Source organism: Ambystoma mexicanum, chromosome 4p, assembly GCF_040938575.1.
Source record: "Ambystoma mexicanum isolate Mex_15411 chromosome 4p, UKY_AmexF1_1, whole genome shotgun sequence".
NCBI lineage: Eukaryota > Metazoa > Chordata > Amphibia > Caudata > Ambystomatidae > Ambystoma > Ambystoma mexicanum.
This window is the reverse complement of record NC_090927.1, coordinates 1,114,089,518-1,114,115,330: the sequence shown is the minus strand read 5'-3', so window position 1 is coordinate 1,114,115,330 and position 25,813 is coordinate 1,114,089,518. Positions and strand designations below refer to the sequence as shown.

Genomic DNA, 25,813 nt, shown 5'->3' with positions numbered 1-25,813 from the left:
AGAGCAGAGCAGGCGGAGGGGCGCGCCAGGCGCAATAACATTCGCATAGTGGGGGTACCGGAGGGAATGGAAGGATCGAACCCCACGGATTTCGTTGAAACCATGCTTTTACAGGAGATCACAGGCGGAGAGCTGACCCAGGGATTCGCGGTCGAAAGGGCGCCCAGGGCCCTGACCAGGAGACCGGCCCCAGGAGCCCCCCCGTGGCCGTTGATTGCAAAGATCTTGAATTATCTGACCGCAAGAAGATTCTCGAATTTTTCTGGAAAGGGGGCACGATAGAAAGGGGGTCAGCGAATATAACAGCGTATCCGGATTACACGCTGCTTGTACAACGGAGTCGAATGAACTTTGGAACGGTGAAGAGGAGGCTCAGAGAGGCAGGCCACCGCTACATGTTGCTTTACCCCGCTAAGTTAAAGGTGATTCATAAGAACAGATCCCTCTTCTTTGAGACGCCGAGCGACGAGATGGAATGGCTGGATATGCAAGGTCGACCACAGGAATCGGATGCCCAGACAGAAGCGGATGGAGATAAGTAGCACGCTGCAGAGGTACCCGTGAGACCATAGCTATGACATTGGGACTAGAATATAGTTTGATATTGTGCTTGTGTGGGGGAAGTCACGGCATCTGCCGGCGGGCCCCGTTGAATTCACTTCTCCTAAACAGATGATTGGGAGCTCCTGGGGAGCAACCTCTGCACCCGATAGTAGTACACTTAGTTAGGTCACTGTTAGATTGGTGACACCCCGCGGGGTCCTTGTTCTTGGTCACGAGACGGGTCCAGACGTGGGTAGGCCTGAGATCCAGGGATGGAGCTGGGCTATTGTTGGGGGTTGGGGGGGAGGGGGGGAGGGGGAGTTGTGTGCAGTGGTGTGAGGTTAGGGAAGGGGGGAGGGGGGCACGGTTCGTTAACAGATGGGAAAGAGCCAGGAAGGGACCCTACATGGGGACCATTATGGGGAGGGATGGGACGGAGATAGACCGACTAGATGGCATCGGGTAATCTCAGAATTGTGACCTGGAATGTACGGGGCCTCAACAGTTACCTTAAACGTAACAAAGTGATGATGTATTTAAAGAGGATGCGCGTAGACATAGCCCTGCTGCAAGAGACCCACCTCACTAGGGAAAGGCTGGAGGTGGTCGGGAGGAAATGGAAGGGCACCGTTGTGGGGGCGGCGTACTCAGCGTATGCCAGAGGGGTTGTCACTTAGGTGGCGCCCCACGTGCCGTTTCGAGTGCTTGATTCCACGGTGGACTCGGAGAGTAGAATGGTGGTGGTAACGGGTCTCTTGGAAAACAGAGAAGTACACATCATAAATTTGTACGCCCCCAATAACGATACAGCGGCCTACTTTAGGACCCTCTACGGTAAACTTGGCCCCCTGGCGGGGGGTACGGTAGTGTGGGGGGGGACTTTAACTGTACCGTAGACCCCAGCATGGATAGCTCCAAGGACAGGGCAGGAAAAACGACACCGGCGGCTAAAGCGCTGAGTACCCTACTGAAAGACCTAGGCCTAGAGGATGCGTGGAGAAGGCTGCATCCCACGGATAGACAGTACTCACACTACACAGCGCCACATGATTTGCACACAAGGTTAGACTACATGTTTGTAACAGCCTGGATAGTGAGAGAAATAGAAGGAGCAGAATACAAAGCCCGAGTGCTGTTGGACCACTCGCCCTTGGTGGTAGACTGGAGACACCAGCCCCCACGACCACAGATCCCTACATGGAGACTTAGGACCGAGGCTCTGCAGGATGAGGGGCTTCGGGAGGGCCTGAGGGACGCCATTGAAGAATATTTTGATACAAACACGGGAAACGTAGGCTCTGTGGGCACATTGTGGGAAGCGTTTAAGGTGGTGGTGCGTGGGGTAGCTATCTCCCAAGTTAAGGGGCTACAGGGGGGGGTCGAAAGGGAGCTCCGGGAGGCGGAAAGGGAGCTAGAGGAGCTCACGCGTTGCGTGAGCACCGCTCATGATAACAGAACCAAAGTAGAGGAGCTACAGTTGTCCTGCAGTGCACTCTGGGATAGACTATGTAGACTCAGCTACAGGAAATATACAGAGAGGATACACGCAGGGGGCGACAAGCCGGGCAGATTGCTGGCTTGGCTGTACAAGAGTGAGACCCCCCGCTCGGTGATTAGTGAGATTCAGGGCGAAGGAGGTAGCATATGCAACACCCAGAAAGAGGTAAATGAGGAATTCCTTAAGTTTTACAGGCACTTGTATGAGGACACGGGGGAGGATATGGGCCAAGACATACTAGACACATTGGGGGACATTGAGCTGCCCACCTTAGATGATCTAGAACGTTCTGAGTTGGACGCACCCGTCACCTCGGATGAGCTGGAGGTAGTGATTCGGAAGTTGACCACTTGTAAGGCGCCGGGTTCGGATGGGCTGCCCAGCGAGTTCTACAAAACGTACCAGCAAGAGTTGCTCCAGCCACTGCTTGCCACTTTCAACGAGGCCTATGAGAAGGGAGAACTCCCATTGTCCCTCCGTGAGGCTGTAATCATCCCACTCCTGAAACCAGGCAAGCCGGCCGCGGAGCGCGGGTCCTACAGACCGTTGTCCATGCTCAACCAGGACAGCAAAATACTCACGGCGGTGCTGGCTAATAGACTGAAGAGGGTGATTAAGAAACTGATACACCCAGATCAGACGGGATATGTTCCGGGTAGGAACATCACCGATAACCACCGGAGGCTACTCCATGTCATAGACCGAACTGAGGAGGGCACGGGCGAGCTGGCTATAGTGTCGCTAGACGTGGTCAAGGCCTTCGACTCGGTACGATGGCCCTGGCTGAAAGCAGTCCTGAAGGGGTACGGAGTGGGACCCGGATACCTCAGATGGGTACAGTTGTTTTACAGCACCCCGATGGCGAGGGTCAAGACAGGGTCCACGGTCTCAGATTCTTGGCAACTGAGCAGGGGGACCAGACAGGGATGTCCCTGGTCACCTATGCTATATATACTGGCATTGGAGCCACTGGCAATATGTCTGCGTCAACAATATGGGGAGGTGGGCATAAACACGGCCAGTGGAGAGCATCTGATATCATTATATGCGGATGATATGCTCCTTTATTTGCGCTACCCAGAAGAAAACCTACAGTACGTTCTAGAGGTGATAGAACGGTACGCCATCCTCTCCGGTATATCGGTGAACCCTGGAAAGTCCAGCCTGTTCCCTTTGGGTAGATATAGGAATGTCCCGGTGCAGAGGCTGCCTGTTTTGCCAATACCATGGCAGCCCGTAACGTTTAGGTATTTGGGAATAAACGTTTATCACAAGATCGAGACAGAACACAAGCACAACACGGAAAAAGCGATAGAGGGGATTAAGAACAGTATGGTATTCTGGTCCAGTTTGCCCCTGACCATGATGGGGGGGGCGGCCTTGCTCAAGATGGTGGTCCTGCCTAGACTCTTGCACTTCTTTGTAAACGTCCCGTTTCTGATACCCAGGAGCCTATTCGCAAAACTCCACAGCGTATGTAGGGGTTTTGTGTGGGGCAGCTCTAGGAATAGGGTGGCTCTGTGGAAGCTCCAGAACCCGTGTGACAGGGGGGGGATAGGCCTGCCCAACTTCGAACTCTATTACCTGGCGGGGCAGCTGCAGTACGTGGCCAGGTGGCTCTCGACTGAAGATTCGGCGGAAGCCAGGCTCCTGCGTGAAGATACAGCCCCATACTTTCTGATGGAAGTGGTGTGGCTGGGCAGAGATAAACTGGTGGACAAGGGGCGGCTACTGAGGTTGGGCTGGGAGATCTGGCACAGGACATGGAAGATTGGGGGGGACTCGGAACCATACTCCCAGCAGGCCCCTTTGGCGGCTCTGTGTGGGAGCGACTCTCAACTACTTGAATCGGTCTGCAGATACTGGGAACAGGTAGGCCTAGCCACCCTCGGGGACATATGGCAGGAAGGGGAGGCGGTGGACTTTCAGAGGCTGCAGGAAGAGACGGGAGTACATGGTGGCCAATATATAACCTACACTAGGCTGGTGAAAAAGACTAGAGAAAGATGGCCGGAGACAGTGCTCGCGGAGGATCCAGATGCCTCCCTGGAAACCATGTATGATGTATCGGAGGGCGGGCACGAAATATCAAGGATATATGTGCTCCTGCGAGCAAGGGCAGGGAAGGAGTTGCTCCAATTGAGACAAGATTGGGAGGAGGAGGTGGGAGGACCCATGACGGATGGGCAGTGGGAACGGACCCAGAGGTACCATAAAAAGGTATCCCGTAATGCGAGATTCCAACAGCTTCAATTGTATGTTACCAACAGGGCTTACTTAACCCCTGGGAAGATTGCAAAGTTTGGGGGATCAGCTATGCAGCAATGCCCCAGGTGTGGGGAGGTGAACGCGGGACTGTTACACATGTTTTGGGCTTGCCCGGAGGTGCATAGATTTTGGAACGAGGTCAAGATGAGACTGGCTGGCGGGGGGGTGGTGCTGGATGTGGAATCGGCCTGGTCATGCATGCTTGGACTATTCCCTAGACCCCGGCATTTGAAACACATAAGCAAGATGAAGGACCTGGCCTATGTCTTGGCCAAACGTAGGATCGCCATGGGCTGGAAGGTGGCGCACAGACCTAGGGTGGAGTTATGGTGGACAGACCTCTTGAGGTGGGCGGAAGCTGAATCCGTAGTCTGGTTTGAAGCGGTCACCAGGGGGGGTGAAGAAGAATCAGGGCCCTTGCTGGCCTGGCGGCAATTGGTGGCCTCGTTAGCAAACCCTCACCAGGGTGACAACGAAACAGAAGACCCGATTGATGGCTGTCTAGGTAGTGTGCCACCCAATGATGTTCCCGCAAACAATATGTGAGAACCGGCTCTAGTTTAAAGGGGGAGGGGGGAGTTGGGGAGTTTGAAAATGTGTTGGAATATGATGCTCTCTATGTTTTGAAACAGTTGTAGTGTGTTTGTTTGACCTTAAAAATAAAATAAAAATATATTAAAAAAAAAAAAAAAGTACAACACTTGAAAACAATTATCGTCACGTGACAGAGAAATAAGCTGGAGAGCAGTCACTTCAGCCACCTGCTGATGTCGTGGCTGCCAGATGTTGTCATGCAGTCTCAGGGGCCGATTCATGGAATTTTCTGCACGATTCAAAGTGACTTTGCACTACTGAAAAGTGACTTTGCACTGCGGACACAAACCCGGATTCATGGAACTGTGCAAAGTGTATTTCTGCAGTGCAAAGTCAGTGCAAAGCCATTTTGTACTGCAAAACTGACTTTGTACTGACTTTGCACTGACGTTGCACTGCAAAAATACACTTTGCACAGATCCATGATTCAGGGTTTGGGTCGGCAGTGCAAAGTCACTTTTCAGCAGTGCTAAGTCACTTGGAACCGTGCAATAGATTCCATGAATCGGGCCCTAAGAGAAACTCTGTTTTTTGAGGAGCTAAGATTTAGAGAAAGTCAGGCGGTCCGGTCTTCGCAGGCACTGAGACAGTTCCATCAGTCTACGAACGCCTGCCAAAGACAACATTTTTGAACAGTGTCATAAGCCTTCTGGTGATCATCAATGTTAAAGACCATTGGGAAAGAATGAACCATCACAGACACCTCCCGACAACAGAAGGGATGTATGTCCTTCATGATTAACTTTTTTTCATATATTCCTTTAAGTATGTAACTTATTGGCCACTAAGGCTCACTGGTCAACATACCTCAATTGCATAAATGTTGCCCAAGTGCTTGTCAACAACTGCTTATCATTTTCGCCAAAAAACACCCAGGGTCAGGCCATAGTGTGTAAAACGAGAGGGCCACAATGTCTTCATGTTTACATTTATGTTGGGATCCTCACGAACCGCAGTACTGCACCTCTCACATTCTGGCCCCCTCACGTCACCCCTCTAGCAAGATGCCCCGACCGGGGTTCCCAGACCGAGCATTTCCCTAATGCTTTCTCCTGATCTGTCCCCACACCCCCCTGCCTCCTTTTCCTCCAAGCTATTACGAGTGTCCTCCGTCCAACACAGAGTTTGCTGCTGAGGGAGTGGTGAGTGCTGCATGCACTCATGTGCGCCCTCTCTGCGTGCATCCATGGCAATGCCTAGTGTGTCCTCGTGTCCCTTTCCAAATAAAGGACAATTAAAACAATCATTGACCTTTTGCATTTATAGTAACCAGGGTGCAAGGAGGAGAGTTCAAAGTTTCAAAGAAGGATGTGATAAGGGGCGCGGTTTGTGCAAGAGAATGAGGAGGAAGAAGAATAGCACAAGGGAGGAAACAATTGAGAGAAGGTGCCATTGACAATGAGCAAGAGGAATTATGAGCGAGAAAGGTTAAGAGTGAGAGGGTAAGAAATAAAGCGTGTGTGTGAGCAAGGATGAGAGAGTGTAGAGTGGGGGTGGGTTATAGAGAGCGTTGGGTGGGTCGGGGTAGAAGGAGTGCTGTTAGGGTGGAGGTAAAGAGAGGTGTGTGGGTGGGTGGTTGTAGAGAGAGAGTGGAGGCAGGGTGAGTGCTGGTAGAAAGAGCTGGAGTGAGATGGGTTGGGGTATACAGAGTTGGGGTAGGGTTGGTGGGTGGGTGGTATAGAGAGGGTGGGGTAAGAGTGGGTGGTGTTAAAAAGAGTGGGGTGAGGGTGGGTGTCTGTGGAGAGAGTGGGGTTAGGGCGTGTGGGGTTAGCGAGAGTGGGTGGGGTTGGTTGGTTGGGTTTGGAAACAGTGTGGGTGCGGTGGGTAGGTGAGGGTATGCAGAGTGTGGATTGGTGCGTGGGTGTATTTAGAGAGGGTGGGGTTACGGTGGGTCGCTGTAGAGAGAGTAGGGGTAGGGTGGGTGGGGCTAGAGAGAGATTGGTGGAAAGGTTGGTGGTTGGGTGTAGAGAGAGTGAGGGTAGATTGGGTGGGGTAGAGAGAGAGTGGGGGTAGGGTGGGTGAGGGTGGAAAGGGTTGGTGAGGGTGGAAAGGGTGGGGATAGCGTGGGTAGGGGTAGAAAAAGTGGTGGTTGGGAGGGTGGGTGGGGCTAGAGAGAGTGGTGGTTGGGTGAGCGGGTTTAGAGAGAGTGGTGGTTGCATAGGTGGGTGGGGCTAGAGAGAGTGAGGGTCAGGTGGGGGTGGGGTAGAATGAGATATGGTTGGGTCGGTGGGGGTGGAGAGGGTGTGGGCTGGGTGCGTGGGTGGTGGTAGACAGAGTGAGGGTATGCTGGGTGGGGTAGAGAGATATTTGAAATTGGGTGGGTGATGATTGGGTGGGTGGGGGTATAGAGAGTGGGGGTAAGGTGGGTGTCGGTAGAGAGAGTGGGGTTAGGGTGGGGTGGGTGGTTGTAGAAAGGCAGCCTAAGGTGGACAAAATATCAGATCTGCTGTCAAAAATAGACCCAAATAGCCCAATATGAAATCACTGTGCAGCTGGAAATGGAAAGCCCGGCACCCGACTCGCTTCTTACAAAAGCTGCTGATTGGAGCAAATACTGTTAGGGACCCGCTCATTGGGTAGTACGGCGGATGAGTTTGGAAAAAGAGATTTTAGTGTTTTGGGATTTTCATGCCAATGCATTGCCTGTTGCTATGCCAACCAGAAATTCTCAGTTCATACCTCCCATTCCTTGCCTCTCTCTTCTGTAACAATGGTTTTGTCAATTCTGTCGCTAAAAGCAAAAGACGTGCTCGCAGATGAATGCAAAGACCAGAGACTGCAGCTCAGTTTGCACCGCTGTGCACAACAACCAAAATCCATTGTCATGGTCTGTACACAGAGAGCGAGCAGTTAATGTTTTCCTAAAAGGAAAAAAAAACAGACAGGCCTCTGCATCATAGTTGGGACTATAGGTCTTTTGAGCCAACAGAGTGGCGACCAAAGGGACTTGTTCATCCGAAAGCATTGTTGGCCCTTGGATGTTTACCAGAGAAAAGAGTTAACACCGCTGCGGACAAGGAATGGTCTCTATTGCCACCGGAATGGAGTCTGAACTGCACAAGCCCACCTGCACATATTGAATCCAAGATTTAAAAAAAGAAGAAATGCATTGTAGGACAGAACCAGACAAAATCATGCAGGTGGATAAGATATTTTAAAAAGCTTCATGGGTTACTGCATGAGAAGCCAGAGATGGGTCAGGGAGCGCAAGTAAAGAGCTCCCTCGTGATGATGAGTCATTCCTCACCTGCTGGGTAGCGGTCTCCTTGCTACACTGGTTGTGCAATCCAGAGTACTAGACCGTGAGCGGGCCTTGTTTGGAAATGTAAAGGGAATGCTGATCTGCTGAACACCATGTAAGCAAGGCGACTGGAAGACCGTGGAGTCAAGAACGATTTCTTTTTTTTTTAAAGAAAGATAACACCTGTACACCATTCAATGAGTGTGGAAAAATGCCTTGCCATAAAATAAGACATTGACTACAAGAAGGTGTAAGGAAGCGATGGGGAGGGGTAGACATTTGCATGATATGACCAACAACAAAGTGGACCATACCCAATCAAGTTGCAAGAAAAAAGAAAAAAAGAACCTCCACTAATGAGGGGATGGGGTCCAAATTTGGGTCTGTTCCAAAAAGAGCAGCAAGTACTGGACCATTTAGATTTGGAATTTCAAAAAAAATAGTGGCTTGGCTAGAATTGACTGTCTCCATTAAATTGTACTAAATTGATTTACTTGATCAGCGGGTAATATAATAGATTATTTTTCGGGTATATGATATATGCTATGTTTTGTGGCCTTAAAATGCTCTGCTAGGTGAAGATTGTGCAAAAGCAGAGGGCTTGGCAGCGAGATGATCTATCTTAGATAGAGATCTTTGAAGCTGGAACTGGTGCTGATCAACGTGATATTTCAGGCACATTTTCTAAAGCAACTTATATCAGGTTTTTAATGTGTTACCTCAGGGTATCACGCGGAGGAAGCACTAACCGTAGCTTCTATTTTACGGAGAGGTGCAAGACGACCATCGCATGACAGGCTTCATTCGTGTGATTTTCTACTCATAAGTCTACACGAAGCAAAAAGCGATTTGGAGCTACAGACTTAGCCAATGAGGTCCCCGATACGTTTTAGAACAAACGAAAATGCAAAGTCTGAGGAATATGTTTGGTGTAATACCAAGCAAGAGAAAGGAGTAGTCTAATGATTGCATCAATCCAATGGCGGAGAGGCTCACAGGTGACTAAAGAATGTTTTCAAATCAGAAAGTCCAGCAAGTTGTCACAAAAATGGGTAGCAGTAGAAAGAGAGGCGAGTCAGTGAGTCAGCACGATGAGGGACCATTTCATCTTCCAGACCGAAATCCCCCATGCAAATATTTATGGAGAGAGAGGTAGATTGGAATACAATAAACATTCACATTGTATCAAATATTGTCCACGCTGCAGGATGAGGAATACAAAATAACCTGAAGTATAATGTATAGGTGGGGGAAAAGGAGAACACATCAAGAGTTGCATTACAAGCAAAGAATTGTAAAGACATTTCCCAAATGATGATCACTGAGGCAAGCTTTCATTGAAATGATTCTACCTTTCCAATAGTGGAGTCTCCTAACCAATTGTTGAATTCATTAGACTTTCTGAACTCATTCATAGGCCTACCCAGTCACATGGCAATATTCTAGACCTTTTAATGGTTAATCCAGACCTGGAAACGACACACACAAATGTGTTAGTCTAATAATTTGTTTGATCATTTTAATGGCAAATATTGTGTATGTACATTCCAAGACTTACTCCGTGGTTTAAAAGTATGTTTTGAGGAGATTTCATTCTGAAGTTTTAGGAGAGAAATGAATTGCTCGCCCTCGCTCCTTTTAATAATGCAGAGGAAGTTGTCTGGGCCTAGTACGAAGCATGTAAAGCTAGCCGTACCCTGGTTCTTCCTTTAACATTTCCACTGTCGTTCGAATGTATGCAAATGTCCTGATTTCTGTAGGGAATTATTGAAGCCCTAGCAGTGAAAAGGTTGATTTATGTGTTTGTATTTTTATTTTGTATTTATTTATTTTTGTATTATGTTATCTCTCTGTAAAGAGGAGAAAGAGATCAGACGTGGGTAAAAAGAACTGCACCTTGCATGACCCACTTAGCAAAGATGAATTGAATTCTTTAACACGCATCAATAGGTCTCTCATTAAAGAGCCTTAGGGGTTCACAATCAGGGTCAAGGTTTCTCAGCTGTAAATCCATTGAGGGGCCTTGGCCATATGGAAAAGCAATGCCTCAAAGGATTATCTTCCCTCTTTAATTTCTCTTTTGAATGGGTACCGGAATAAATAATCATTGTGACGCGTTCAGTCCCTTATCTGAACTGACTGACATTCCTTTTTGGGATGAATCATCTACTTTCTCAATTAGACTGCGTGTTTGTTGCTACTATCTTCCAGGAAGGTTACCTTATACTGCAGCAACAGTGACCCTTCTGAGGTAATCTTTTTTTTACGTCCACAGTTATTGCCTTCAGGTGTCCTAAACTCCCCAATATAGCGTGGAAAAAAACACCTGTTCATACATACAGGTGGACAGGTGCCCCCTCTTTTAAAGAAATCATCCCCAACCCAATCCTACATTCTGTTTCTCTTATTTTCATACCCTTGGGACTGTGCTGCTTCCTGGCAAATGCCAAGGGAGAGGGGTAGTTCAGAGGATTGACAGCAACATCGATCTGTTTATTGCATGACTACCAATAATGTTTCGAGTCCAGCCCTGACAATGAGGGCCCGATTCTGAGGTGCATTCAAAAATAGGAAAGTGTTCATCTATGAAGGATGAACGCTTTCCTTAAAGGCATCATATTCTAATGAAGTGGTAATGTGGCAGTCTGGCATCAAAGCCATGACTTTGGCATGCGCCTTGCTTACTGCTCGACAACAGTCTTAGCAACCAGGAGAAATGCAAGGCAGCCACTGCGGGGGTATTCTCCCTTCAAAAGCACTGTTTTAGCACAACAAAAATAGGAGTCAAAATAGCACACCTCTGCTGCTGCACACGTTTTCCCTTTACAAAAATAGCATTTATGAAATGACTGCAGCACAATTTTTCTAGTTTCATGAAAGCTGAAGAAAACTTTCTTAAAATAGAAAAGTGGCAGTCTTTGAGGAAATGCTCCCAATGCCACTGGAACACGTTTCTATATAAACGATAGATTTCAGCAGATTTTGCTGCTGAAAAGCACGACATTACCCCTCCAATATTTGTACCTTTCTTTCCCATCCAGGTAAAGTTTCCCTAGTGGGTGATCTTGTCGCCCACGCTAAACAACATCTATTGAGAAGGGATGCATTGCTCAGTCTCATGTGTTCCTGCACTGAGCATCGATACACATCTTTTCTGTAATAAAACAATTATTTGTGTTCAGCAAGTCCCATAGCTTGTCTCCAACATCACCCATCGTTTTAATTGAAAAGAGCATGTGGTTTAAACTATTTCGATGTAGACGGGCAATCAAAGAAGTCTTCAAAAATGTTAGATAAAATATCAGTCAACAAGCCTTTCTGAAGGATTCAGGGCGAGCAAAAAAGGCTTTCAAAAAGTAGTGACAAATCATTCGGTACCTGATTCTGTGACAAATGTGACGGAGGGACTGGCTGGTGCATAGCCATAGGGATTCTTGGCCTGGACTTTGAAGTAATACCTAAAGAGGAGAAAACAAACAACATTAGCTTTGCTTCCACAGGTACGTTTCTTTTTGCTCAGGCTGTTCTTTTGAACCTGTTAAAGTTAATATTGAGTTTTCAGTAAACAAGTGTAAGTATATGTGTCTGATTACCCAGACATGTCCTTACTTCTCCCTCACCAACAGAGTGTGCTTCTGAAATTGATCCTGTTAAGAAAGCAATGTTTCCAGAACCCCAGTATCATTGCATGGAGTGAATCATTACTAGACACAAGGCCTGAAGTAAAACACAGAGGCATTCAGGTTCAGTTAAAAAGTGAGGTGCTTGGAAGGAAGCATTTCCATTTGCATTTAAGGGCAAAAGGCCCCCTCCGTACAATTTGGTACTTTTCCACCACATAGTATAAAAGTTAAGAACAAAACATAGTTGAAATCTTCTTTACTATTTAATTTTCCACTGTATTGGTGGAAAAGTGTAAATGCCTCCTGTAATTACTGATTGCAGGAGGCATTTGCAATCGGTTCCTGTCATGCGTGCCCGTGGACGGACGGGCGTGCTGCCGCTGCCTGGGTGGCGGCTTTATCATGTGGATGTCGATTTCCGGGGCGGTCTCTGGGAGGACCTGGGGCACCGGCGGTGGCACTTCCATGAGTATTGGAATGAGGGATTCCATGGCAGTAGCTCCCTCCATGGCCACCACCATTCTCCTAGTATAGTACAAGTCTGCGTCTGCACAATGTGAGGCGAAGTCACAGTTGCCTTGGAAATGCGCCTGGAGCCACAAAGTCTCATTTCCAGACCGGCAGTGTATTCAATGGGCCTCATTACAACTCAGGCGGTAAGGGGTTTACGGCAGCGTTAACAGCGCCGACCCTTACCGCCTGATTACGAGGTCCCCTAGCGCCATGGTGCTTTTAACACCTGCTTTTAGCAGGTGTTAAAATCCATGGCGCTAAGGGACCATGGAGTTAATTACGCCACCGTAATTTACGGTGGCGTAATTAACGCCTTCCCCACTCCCATTATGCCCTATGGGGCAAAAATGGGAATGGGGAAGGGTAAATGGGGATTGGGGACTTACCGCCCCGCCTAGGTCGGAATGGGGCGGTAAGTCCGCCAACCACCATGGCGTAAACGTAGTTTACGCCATGGTGGTAAAGTCACGGCCCAGGCGGTAACTTACCGCCTGGGTCGTAATGAGGCCCAATGTTCCTTAGCCATACTCTTGCTTATGGTCCTTCACCATTTGTTCTGGCACTGTCTTGCCCTGTTTGGTCACCTGTAATTTGGTCCAGTTCCCCTTTCCTGTGCCTTTCCCTCTCTTACCTGACCTGCCTATAACTCCTCATGGTACTTTGCCCTTGGTCTAGCTGGCCTCCCATCCACCCCAGCCTTCTCTTCCTTCCTCCACTATGTTTCCTGCAGTCTGAGTCTCCTTTTACCCTTTACTCGGTTAGCCTTCCTGTGTACTTCAGGTCCTGTCCTGACTGCGGGCATGGCCCTACAGACTTGAATCTTCTAAGAAGCTGTTGTTACATCTGGCTTCCCTGTCAGTGCTTGCACTGTCCCTGCGCCACACAAATTATGGAACGCCATAATGTGTTGTGCATTGTGGACCCCCGATGCTTGTCATGTCACCATATGGGGAGGTCTCAGAGGCTCATGCTCACATTCACCTGAATCCTCATAGTCACCCGCGTGGCAAAAACATCCCTCAACTTCCTCCTGAAACAACCCTGTTCAACGTCATGTACAAAACAGAGGCGTGACACTGTGCTTGATAGTTGCTATGGAATCCATCTGCATTTACCAGGTGGTGATTTAAGGCATATTCATTAGGAATTCATAGCACTACACGCAGAATGAAAATCCATGTTGACCATAAGACCACAGCATTTGTCCGGCAGAGTAAGAAATTGAGGTGGACATAGTATGTTCTCCCTGCTTCCAAAGTGGCAGAAACAATGTTTATCTGGAAAATGAATCCCTAGGACATTTTCTGAATTATCGGTGTGTGCAGCACTGAGGCAGTAAGGGCTGGTGCCAACGATAGTTTCTGTTTCCTTCAAGATATCACAGTTTAGGCCATGAGCGCATCATCGATATTCTGAAAGGCTTCTTGGTGGGACTCTCCCATGTCCCTTTCAGTTGAGTCTTTGATTAGATTGGTATAGGGGCTCAGGGAGTGTTAACAGCTTTGGAATTAATCTTCTGCAGTAGTAAGCCACACCTACAACGTACGGCAGACAGCAGCTCTGAGCTAGCAAGCACCGCAGGAAACAGATGCACCTAACCAGGAAGACAACCTCAGCCCGAGGCTATACGCCCTCTCCATATTCCCCACGAGGAACTAAAATACAGCTCGTGGCTATACGCCTTTTGCATATTCTCTACTTATGAGACTTCTAAACCCTAGACTTGATAAATACCCACTAATGGTCGAAACACGTGTCAGCACTTTTGGTGAACAACACATTTTCAATAAACCACTAATGATATCCAAAACAAAACATGTGGACTATACCTACTATGCTCGACAGTGAATTCAACGAATGCATAAAACTGAAATGCACCAGCACCATACAAGTAGAAACACCAACCAAATTGCACACACCTACACTTTGGGCACCAAGAGCACGGGCCCTATGGTTTCTACCAACCGGCTGCAAGTGCAACTAGACCTGATAGAACTTAAAGAGTAAGGCGCGGCAACCGCTAGTTCCTAGTGCTCCCATCTCTTTCTGAATCATCACGAACACACAGTCTGACTTCCTGAGTTTCACTGAAACCGGATCTGTCCAAGACTCCCCAGCCATCTTCAGTGAACTACTTCCCCAGTTTACTGTTTGCCACACCAAGCAGGCCCACACAAAACAAGGCAGATACGTACAATTATCCTAAACGGACCGCCCCTTCCACACCTCCAACTCCTGTTCCCAACTCTTTGGGCATTGCCAATACCTGTCCTCTCAAAGTGGTTGTCTGTTGCCTGCATGATTCATTCCCCCACCTTCTGCATCTTCACTGACTTTGATTTCTGCCTGATAAACCTCAGCACTTGGATCGACAGCGCTTCTTTAATTCTTGCAGCAAATCCGATTGACTCTGACCCTTCTGGTAATTCAAAACTTATTCTGACAACACCCACATCTCCTTTCAGGTAGATCAAGATGCGGTTGAATCTGAGTGGATCTCTGAATGAATACCTTAACACCATCAACACCTGGATGATAAACAAATTGCGCTGCCTGGACAGAACTAAAGTAGAAATCCTTGTCTTCTCCAACTCATTGCCCCACCCGACACCCTGCTCTTCAAGCAAGAGGTTTGGCTACATGGCCCACCCCACTAACTCTGCCCACAGCCCTGGAGTCATTATAGGCAAGAAACGTTCTGTAGGTGCTCACATTTCCGAAATGTCAGCTTCTGACATCTTCAAATTGCAATCCTACTCTTACTCTACCTCTCCCAAAAAAAACAGGATCATCCTATTTACTGTCTGTTCAGGTTTGGACTGCATCAATTCTGTGTTCGCTGATCTTCCTGACTCTTCTTTACACAAAGTCCTAGTTGTCCAGAACTATACAGCCAGATTAATCCTCAGATGGAATAAAGGGCTCCAACATGCTCTCAAGTCAATGAATTGGCTGCCTATCAAAGAACAATAGCAATTCATGCTCCTCTGCCGCTCCCAATAAGTGCTGTATGGCAAAGGGCTAGATTATTTTAAAAGCAAATAGTCCTTCGACCTCCCTCCCAACAACCTCTCATCATCTTCAATGTGCTCGCTCCGATGAATCAACGACCCATTGCATGTCTGCAGTGAATCCTTGACACCATCTATGCTCTGTGTCAGAGAAGATCTACACCACGCGCGGAATCCCTGGCACCATTCCATGGTTCATATTGATGAATTTCGCTTCGATTTTGTGGGTACATCAAAACTGAGTGGAATCCAACAGAAGGATATTCGTTCCCAGAACGTGGCAATAGTATGCCTGGTGGTATGGGCTTTTCCGGGTCCCTAACTAATGCATTGGAATATGCCTGGCAATATACAGTTTAATAATGCATTTGACCCATCTTTCCTTCACTTTATTCGTTTTGAATTCCTTACCATGCCAAATGGAACAGTTCCTTTTTCATAATCACAATAGGCGTCATATATCTATAGTCATAACACTCATTATACCTTTTGGGACGTTAAGGGCAGGCTGCACTTAGACAATCTGTGGGATATCCGAGCCAGAAGAGCCTGGACATTTTTGTATTGCCCGTTGATTGCTCCAAAATCACTCACCTTGAACTTCATCTAATGCCTGCCAGCTGACTGCCATGTACCAGGGCTTCCCTTACTACCTTTGAGAGTTGAGAGGGGAGTCCTCATTAACTTGATCCTGTCTCCCTCATGCCTCCTTCAAGCATCAGGCGCCACTCATCTGCCTCATACCACTGGCAGCCCTGCCTTTCATGCTGACTTGCAGCCAGTTCCCAGCAACTGCCCAGGTAGATTATTTAATACATTTAGACATGTTGTCCACTATTGAGGGCTTCTACAGTTTAAAACAGCTGTATAGCCCTATTCCCCGAGGCTCCACCTGCTTGTACAATCCCTTATTCCCTCATTAATGCCCTTCACTCCGGCATTAACTCGATCTACTGGGCCATTTGCTAGTGATATATCCTGGGGTGGTGGGCTGTAGTGCATAGTTATAACATTGGAGTGGTGGTGTGCCAATTGTGAACAATGGGTCCGGAGAGGTCCTTCATTACTGTGACAAAGCTTGATGTTTATTTCCCAGCATTCTGCCCAGTATCATCTTCAGTCCATGCTCTGTCCTTTCCCACATGTTTGTCCTGGAATTCCCTCTGCAAAATTCCCTGTCAGTTGCCAGCTGCTGGAGTATGTTGCTCTCTCCCCCGATGTTCTTATTCCCATAAATTGCAAAACACACACTTAGACGTGCGCGGGCAGGGCCAGCTTAAGCACTTTTGGGGCCATGGGCATGGACATCTTTGGGGCCCCCCTCCACCAAACCAAAGGAATTAAGGGATCAAGAATACTGGTGGTGCCGCACGCCCCCCACTCGTCTCACTCACAACCTATAGGTTGATATGCTGTCTTGCAGCATAATAAGCATGTTTACTCCCTTTATGTCCCCTTACCCTCTTCATTCTTGCTCTAATCAGAATGATAAACAAATAGCATTTGAAGACATTATCAGTCTATGAAGAGGTTACTGTTCTAGTACATACAGGATCATTTTTATCAATAACATCCATAACATAATTCAGCACTGTATGTAAAGGTATTTCTAACCCTTACTAGACAGAGATCTCACATTAGCTGCCTCACAGAATGCAAAGGTGCTCATGCATGGATAGAGGAGACCAATTGGAAGGAAGGGGAAAGCTACGCATAACGTAGCAATGATAGTGGATGCAGATTAGAAGCTACCGGGAAGGTGCCTTTATCCAGACAGAGATTAGAAGTGGGATATGGTTTTCAAATAGTGTTGCCATTAGATATCAAGGTAACAAATGCCTGGGGTGTGCGATTATAAATATGCTCACTATTAAAGTGGAAGCAACTCTATAGCCAGTGAAATCATGAATAAGTATTTTATGAAGATCATACCATGAGAAGGAATACACTCTGATGGACTGACCAGTTTGAAAGGTTTAGGGACTGGCAATACTGAGAGGTTAGGCAATACAAGATTAAATGAGATGCCCAGGATCACAAATTGGTAAGGGGTTGAAGGGGTGAAGCTGAGATTTGTGCACAAGGTACACAAATCACATTACCAAACATGACTATTTTTAAACAAAATATTATAGACAGGTGTTTTGCAAAATGGCAATGGTTCTAGCTTCATTCTATCCATCATCAAGGGAAGTATATAAGTACCAGCATACCAATCAAAGTGATTTAACACATTTAATCTGGATTTGTCTTTTGTATTGTAAAGCTTTAAATACTTCCAAAACAAAGGCTTGTGACATTTTCATTTATAAATGTGCATAAAAACCTATGACTTTTACCAAAAAGCAAAACGTGTTTTGTGTCAAACACACAGACCTTAAAATATGCTTGCCTGAGGCCTGCAACATCTGGTCCGCTCACTTCTGTCTACCAACCCTTCCACCCAAATGGCCTACATAAGAAGAAAGATCAAGCAATGGGCTAAACGATACCAGCAGCATGCAAGAAGGCAAACTTCACAGAAGACAGCACAGCTATATTAGATGATTTGACCAGGATCACTGTATCGTCTGCTGACAAATTCAGGATACAAGCATGAACGCTTTAATTCCAAAGTCTTGAATTTGGATGCTTATTCATCTCTTGGACTAACAGTTTATGCCATCATTGGAGGTGATTGCCTAGGTTTTACAACATCCCATCTGATCAAACCAATTTCTAGACCTTCACCATTCGGAGGATATGTTCATTTTTATAATAACCCCTATCTGGTGCAGGTACATTGCTGATAATAGCAGATGTTGTTCTGCAAAGCACAGTACATATGCAGGCAGGTTTACAAACTTCAGAGATAGAAAAGGCTCAGCCAGCCTTGCTGGAATGTGATATTCTAATTTTGCAGATGAACACATATCTCAGCAATGGGTGCTTCACACACTGAGCTAACTTCTGAACCATTGTGGCGCTCAATTTATCAATATAATAATAATTTAGCATTTATGTAGTACTACAAACCCTTGGGTATCTGATCGCTGCTTATTATTACCCACAGTGTGGGGTACTCATTTTTCAACCGCAGAAAGATGAAAGGCTGAGTTTGGCCCTGCTGGGATTCGAATCAGCATCAGCACGATCTGCAAAGATGTCAAAGCGAGCGCTCTTCTCGCTGTGCTATCGGACCAGCTGCCTATTGCACATGATCAACATAATTCTCACACTAAGGAAAGAATGCTAGAGAGTTGTGCCGTAAGGAACACACAAACTATGTATACCATGGTGAACACAGAAAGCAATACATGATGAAATTGATCAAGGCAGAATGTACTTGTCAAAACAGAAACGCATGGTGTTAGAGCCTCAGCAGCACCCCATAAAATATCCTGACGTGTGCTATTTAAAACTGGGGAACAATGGGATCTTACTTCTTCAGATCAGCCTTGTGGGGCCCCCCTCCAATGTGGGGGCCCTGGGCAAGTGCCCCTTTTGCCCTCCCATAAAAACGTCTCTGCGCGCGGGCTCGCACACACACACACACACTCTCATTCCCACACCACACATATCATCATAATGGCACTTCTCCTTTACATTCCACATGGCCCCTGCATCCTAATCTCCTCTGTGCACTTGACTGACCAGTCCTGCCTGAGCTTCCCATTTTCTTCCTGAGAGGCCGCCATTGCCTATTCTGCTTCCTCCACACAACACCTGCTGTCAGCTGTCCCGATTTTGCTGCTCAGTCTGTCTTCTCTGTTCGCACTCTCCAGCCCATGTCACAATTCACTTCAAAGCTCCACTTCTGTAGTCCTTTGTCGCTGTTCACTCCTCTAATCCCAAGCAATCCAGCCTGAATCCAGCCTGCTCAAGGATGAGATAATGGCTCTCACATTTATTATTCACATAATTTTCTCTTAGCAATCTTTTTTCCACCAGTCCATAATGGATTTACAGCCCACCTTGGTTGGTCTTTAACAGTTGTTATCGGCACTAAAGCCCTTGTTAAGCACCCTCGGCTTCGCCATTGCCCTTAACTGTGCAGTGGGCCAATAGCACCCTGCAAGCGCGCAACGCCATTGAGCTGAACAGGCTTCAGCCCCCCTGAAATGTGAGCTGAGTGGCGAGGCTCCCGCACATAGCTTTTTGTTAGTCAGAGAGGGGAGAGAAGCCTTTCCTGAAACTGGCGGCTTTATGGTGTTACTGTGTTTGTGCACAAAACGCAGCAAAACTTGAATACTGCTGGCTTCAAGAAATGCTTCCCTCACCTCTCTGCCTAACAAAAATCAAATTCACACATCAGCCCCGTGCCCACGGATGTGAACAAACATATAACAACCTTATGTAGGGTCACCAGACGTCCCAGTTTTGCGGGGCCAATCCCGGAATTAGGCCCTCTGTGCCCCCGCCCAGAGGGTGTTCTTAATTTCAAAACCACGTCCCGGTTTTTACGAAAGGGAAAGTCCCTCTCCTCTCCATCAGAGAGCGTTTCACATTCTGTTTCTCTGACATCCCAGGCTGGGTTTGAATCTCCAGGCTTTTAGTAGCCAACACACGCATTACCAGTTTGAGCCACACAGACTGACAGAGAAACCGAACAGATTGGAAAGCATGTTATATTAATCAAAGCAAACGCTCCTTTGTTAATGAGATGTTTACATTCAAAATCAAAACCGCACGGTTTATTTGCAGGATAGCAGGGGGGCAGGGAGGTCTGTCATGGTAGTCCTTCTTTTATGTTTGTGGCGTCTCGGTTTTTTTATTTTGCAAATCTGGTCACCCTAACGTTATGTGTTGTTTCACATCCGAGGGGAAGGGGCTGATGTGCACACTTGCTTTTTGCTAGGCAGAGAGGCGAGGGAAGACTTTTCTGAAACAAGCAGTGCTAAAGGGTGTTGCATGTTAGCTCATTATGTATTTATGCAGGTGTGCAAGGAGCGTGCATGTAATGTCCGTGGGAAGGAGTGACTGTCTCTGAATGAGAGTAAGATGCATGGGGCTGGGTGCACATGTAAATGAGTGAGTATGGTGAATGGGATGTTTAAATAAGTGAGTGGATGTTAATTTTGTGTGTGTGTCTGTGCGCGCCCAGGCACGTGTGGGCTTAGGTGTCATGCTGGGTCGCTACCATTTGATACTTGGGCCCCACGCAAAACAACCCTTGGGGTAGAACAGACCGGGTGGAGCCTCCAAGATTATCCCAACCACTTTCGGAAGTGGCTCCTCCCATCCAGAGCTAGCCCCGCCCCCTCAAAAATGTAAGTTTTGTTGCACCCCGGGGACCCAGTACAGGCTGCCAGCAGTATCTGTAATACCTAAGCTCTTTTTATGCATATGTAAATATTGTCATATCATAAATCAAGCTGGCTTAAGAACGAAGGTGGCCTAAACAATGAATGGCAGTGTGTAAAAAGCACGCCATACGAACAAACAATATTGTTATGCTTTTGAATCCCAGGAAAGTATGAGGCGCAGAACATGGAAACTATATCAGAACCATACAAATATCAAAATAATGTAACAGAGCACACAGACGCATGTGAAAGCCAATTTGTACAATAACATCAATCTCCTCCCTGGCTTTAAACATGGCATGTTATCATAGATCTTTGCGCATCCAAGAATTTGTCACAGATCAGCAGCTATTTACATTAAAATTCCAGAATTTGGAACAAAACGGTGCTGGAACGAACAGAAACAGTACAGCTTGATTCGATGTTGCAGCCAGTGTTTACTGTCATTGTTCATAACTTTTCATAACATCGCAGACTTAACTAGCATTCAAATGAAATAAGGGAACTTCAGGAACGTACTCCAGCTACATTTGAGAAAAGGGGGATTCCCAGTGCACCAGAAACCTCTGCTGTTAAGTTTTCATTTTGCAAGCAAAAATTGTTACGTCTGTTTTTATGAAAAGACAACAACTATTTTGCTGAACCACCACTTAAAATATCAGATGCCTTGGTCACAGATGACTCAGGGTCTCATGTACAAAAGGAAACGTCTATACTTCAGTTCCAGGTTACATGGCATCAGGTTACAGGTTACACGTAAGGAGACCTTGGGACACATTCACTGGGCACCATCTCGCTAAGCCAGCCTCTCACCAATTGTCATTCAAAGAACACCCAGGAGAGGACATTCACACAACAGTCCACATCCAGGCACTCATGACATCACATTTATGCTGGGCAGGATAGGGAAAAGGTAAGTCAGACAGCATGCCACAGTGAAGAGTGGTGTAGGCACACTGCATCACAAGGCAGAAGACCCACACTGCCATCCGCAATGGTTCTAAGTGAATATGCTTCCAATTGAATGATATTGGTAAATATTCTGACAGCACAATTTCCCTGTGTATTCTGTTTTCTTTCTGGGTGTGGGCTTACATTGCACCAACCTAGGTAGGATACAAGTAGCATTGCACAATGTTAGTTGAGGGTTATAACAAAATTGTAAGACACAAGAGGGGACAAGTTACCTCTATGCATGCGGGAGGTCCTTACCCAGAGTGGTCCTAGCTATTGCCAGGGTACTCCAGAAAGCCAGGGTCCAGAGTCCCTGAAATGGATGAGGGTTGGTGCTGTCCTAATTGCAACTGGGGTAGTGTCTGGGGTAGGCTGATGCAAAGCTGGCAAAAGTATGTTTTCTGTTTTTTCTTCTCTGTCTGCCAGTTTTTTCATAAGCCTTATCATAGTCCAGCTCCTGGAGGTGCACGTGCCATGTGAGCTGGTGAGGTCTGCAGCAAGGTATGCCTGGGTGGTAGTTGTATGTGATGCAGGGTACCCTGAAAAGTATCCTGGCTGTAAAAGGTAACCCATATAGTTCGCTCAGGATGGAGGAGATGTGGTCACACTTCTTTAATCCTGTGATCAGATTTATTTTTATTTATTCATTGGTCCTTTGTATGGCGCCTATACACAAATGTGTCCAGGCGCCACAAGACAAATTGGCGGAGTGGAATATAGGAACAACAACAAAAACAGTTATATTGGCCTTGTAGCAATCCTACCCTACAAGTGCAAGAACAAGGTGGTAAGTGCAGATGTGGGGGGGGGGTAAAGGGAGAAGTGCAGTAGTGAGGTGTCCAAGGGAGGGGTGGGGGTAAATGCTGGTGCTGGGAAGCCAAGAAGGCGAGTGCTGGGGGAGCCAAGAAGGCAAGTGCAAGGAGAAAAGGGAGGGGGAAGGGAGGGTAAGTGCAGAGGACAGGGTGGACCAGGTTAGGGCTAGGCTGGGGAAAGGGGCCCAAAGGCAGTGCTAGCAAGGGATGCTGAGAGGGCTGATAGGGGGGTGGTCGATGCTGAGAGGGCTGATAGGGGGGTGGTCTGGCTCCTGTATAATTCTGGAGGTGCCAGGCCCCAGTCGCAGCAGTAGAGGGAACGTTAGCATGGGAGAGGGCGAGGGAAGGAAGAGGAGAAAAGGAAAGTCTTGAGAAGTTTCCTTTCCAGAGGGCCGAACCAGCCGAGGAAAGGGATCTACCTCCCACTCTCTGTTTGGAAAAATATTTGACCTGCAGAGAGTTGGAGCCAGATGACCGTAGGACTCTGGCAGGGAAGTATTTAGGGAGGGAAAGCTGGGTGCAGAGAGGTCCCAGGTCCCAGCCAGCCTTGTGGGTGATGCAAAGGGTCTTGAATCTGATCCTTGCGGTCACCGGGAGCCAGTGAAGAGATTTTAGCGCTGGAGAGATGCAGTCCCTGGCCTTGAGCCCAAGGATAAATCTTGCAGTCCTATTCTGGATTAGTTGAAGGGGGCGAACGGAGCAAAGAGGCAGATTGAGAAAGAGGCTCTTGCAGTAGTCCAGCCTCGAGAGAACCAGGACTCTAAAGATGTTGAGCTTCTGGGGGAATGCTAAGGAAGGAAGAATGCCCCTGAGGAGGTGGATCTGAAAGTAGGACTTCTTGGCGAGGTCTGTGATGTGTGGCGAGGAAGAGAGAAAGGAGTCAAAGGTGACCCCAACACATGGGTGAAGGGAGGGTACCCAAGGAGGCTGGCCAGAGAGTGGGGGGGAGCAAGGAGCAGGCATCCCAATAAGAAGGATCTCAGTCTTACTGGCATTAAGGCAGAGATCATTGGCAGAGCACCATGCCTGAATATCAGTCAGACAGTCAGGTATGAGAGAGGAGGAGGAGGAGGAGGTAGAGGATGGCAGCTTGAAGGAGAGTTGTGTGTCATCTGTGTCACACTGAAAATGAGGGGAGAAGGTGGAGATCAAGTGTGTCAGAGGGGCCAAGTAGATGTTGAAGAGCCATGTGGCGACAGGATAGAGTCCAGAGGAACGCCACAGGTAGAGAGTGAGGTGGAGCAGAAAAGGGACCCATTTGCACTTGGGAGGGTCTGTTTGAAAAGAAGGAGCTCAACCATGCCAGTGCCCGGTCTGTGATGCCAAGGGTATTATGAAGACGGTTTATGAGGATGGAGTGGTTGACTGTGTCAAAGACAGAAGACAGATTGAGGAGGATCAGAACAGAATGTGTGTTAGAGTCCAGGTTAGAGAGCAGGTCTTCACAGGTGTTCAGGAGAGCAGTTTCCATCCATTCTTCTGGATGCCCTGAAACCGGACTGGTGATTATGGAGTCAGCCAACAAGTTTGATGTGGAGGGCCAGTTGGGGGATCACCAGCTTCTCCATGAGTTTGCCCAAGAAAGGGGTGATAGAGGTAGGGTGGTAGTTAGCCAGACAGGGAGGGTCTGATGGTTATGGAGGAGCAGGGGAGCACCTGTTTAGAGGAGACTTTTGTAGAGCGGACAACTCTACAGATCTCGTCGGTGCAATGGGGGCGAAGGAGGAGAGTATGGGGGGAGAAAAGAGAGACAAGGGAGGCAAGAGAAGGGGGCACGTGAGAGGGGGAGCAGAGGTCAGGGAGGACAGGATGTCCAGAGTTTTGGAGGAGAAGTGGGGGGCCAGTGCAGAGGGACTGAGAGGGACCCGGGGAGGAGGAGACTGCAGTAGGATTGGCAAGTTCCTTGCAGATGTGGAGCAGCATTATGAACAGCCCTTAGAGTAAGATGTGTGTTGTAAAGACCCATTGAGGTGTGAGTTTACTAGAGCTTCGACCATGGCTTTGGAGTCCTTTGGTGTGAAGATTAATTGCATCTTCTGGAGGAGTGCTAGTGAAATCAGATATCTGTTTTTTTGATCATGTGTTTCTGGAAGGATAGGTCAATATCGGTAGAGAATTGGAGGTTGAACACAGCTGAAGAGTGAAGCTATACAGGTGCATATGATTTATGCTCTCCTGTTAAGTTGTATGGCCTTGTAGGATGAACTTTGTTTTTGGTAGGTGCTTGTCATTCATACTTGGATGGAAGCAAAGCATTTTCTTAGGTGTGAGATGTCTTGAGTGCAGCTCACCTTGCAGTATAACTGTTTAAAGGAATGGTTCGGTCAAACAAAATTTTTTATTGTCCCTACGGGTCGGCAGTGTGCTTTTAAGCCAAAGTCGCACGATTTTGGAAAAATTTCCTATGGACCTTAGCCGAGTTTTCGCCCATTAAACGCACGCGAAAACAGACACTAGGGCGCTGCCATTTTGTGATAATCCTATCACTTGCCCCATCGCCCTGGCTGACCTGCTTTTGCGGCACTAAATCATATCCCCCGCCCCTGAGCGTGTCATCAGCAGATGCGTACCGCCCATTTCAAAACGTCAAAGCACGTCTCGTGTCAACAATCGCTGCGCTTCAGCTAATGACGTGTCACCATGGAAACGGCAGGAAGCCTCTTTACTCAATAAGTATAAACAGACCGTTTCACAACACACAGCAGCAGATTTTCGATTCCATTCCTCTCTCTGTGTTAGTTTGAGTATTCTGTGACTCGTTTCTGTGCTCTGGTCCGCTACCTTTGTTGCTTGTAGCCCGTGTGAACAGATACCAGTACCACCGCTATAAATTATTTTCGTTTGTTTACCACACAATGGCTACAATAATGCCCTACATGTACGAGCCCGAGTATACCGAGGAGGAACTACTGGAAAGGGAAACATGCAAAAACGATGGGGCTTCGGACGGCAGTTGGCAGGACGAATCAACGGATGAAGACACTGGACCTAGTCGCATGGACGGTGTTTCCACCTGGTACACATGCAATCGGTGCGAGCTAATGCCAACTGAGGACGAGAACTGCTGCTGCTGTGAAAACTCGGGATGCGTGGCCTACATTTTGAAAGTCAAGCCACGGCCGCAATGCATCACCAAGCTGCCAGACTTCAGGGCAGCGTGCCTCACACGGTCCGTGTTGAGGATAATGATGGTGCTTATGCATGAACTTCGCGCAACTGTTCGTCCTCGTAATCCGAGTAATGAGTAAGAATACTCTGCGTGTGATGCCACTCCTATTTCATGGTCTTCTACTATATCCAAAATTACATATACATATGTTAACGCATGAAAGTCGTTCAATAGTGTGCAGTCTCTAGGTAGCATTTGTCCAAGCAGAATGCCATTAGTTACAAGAATTGTCATTGACAACAAACGTTTAATAAACGCATCTTGTTCATTTAAAAACTGTTTGTATCATTCTTTTTCACAGG

The 25,813-nt window shown here is 47.4% G+C and overlaps 1 protein-coding gene across 1 annotated transcript in view; it reads right to left on the bottom strand.

Annotated features, from left to right (window-relative positions):
- Window positions 1-25,813, bottom strand: part of FNDC1 (fibronectin type III domain containing 1) — a 962,270-nt gene that overhangs the window by 75,507 nt on the left and 860,950 nt on the right. Inside the window, exon 16 of the mRNA XM_069606705.1 lies at window positions 11,523-11,602. Coding sequence (XP_069462806.1) covers window positions 11,523-11,602 — 80 coding nt within the window. The remainder of the gene's footprint in view (window positions 1-11,522; window positions 11,603-25,813) is intronic.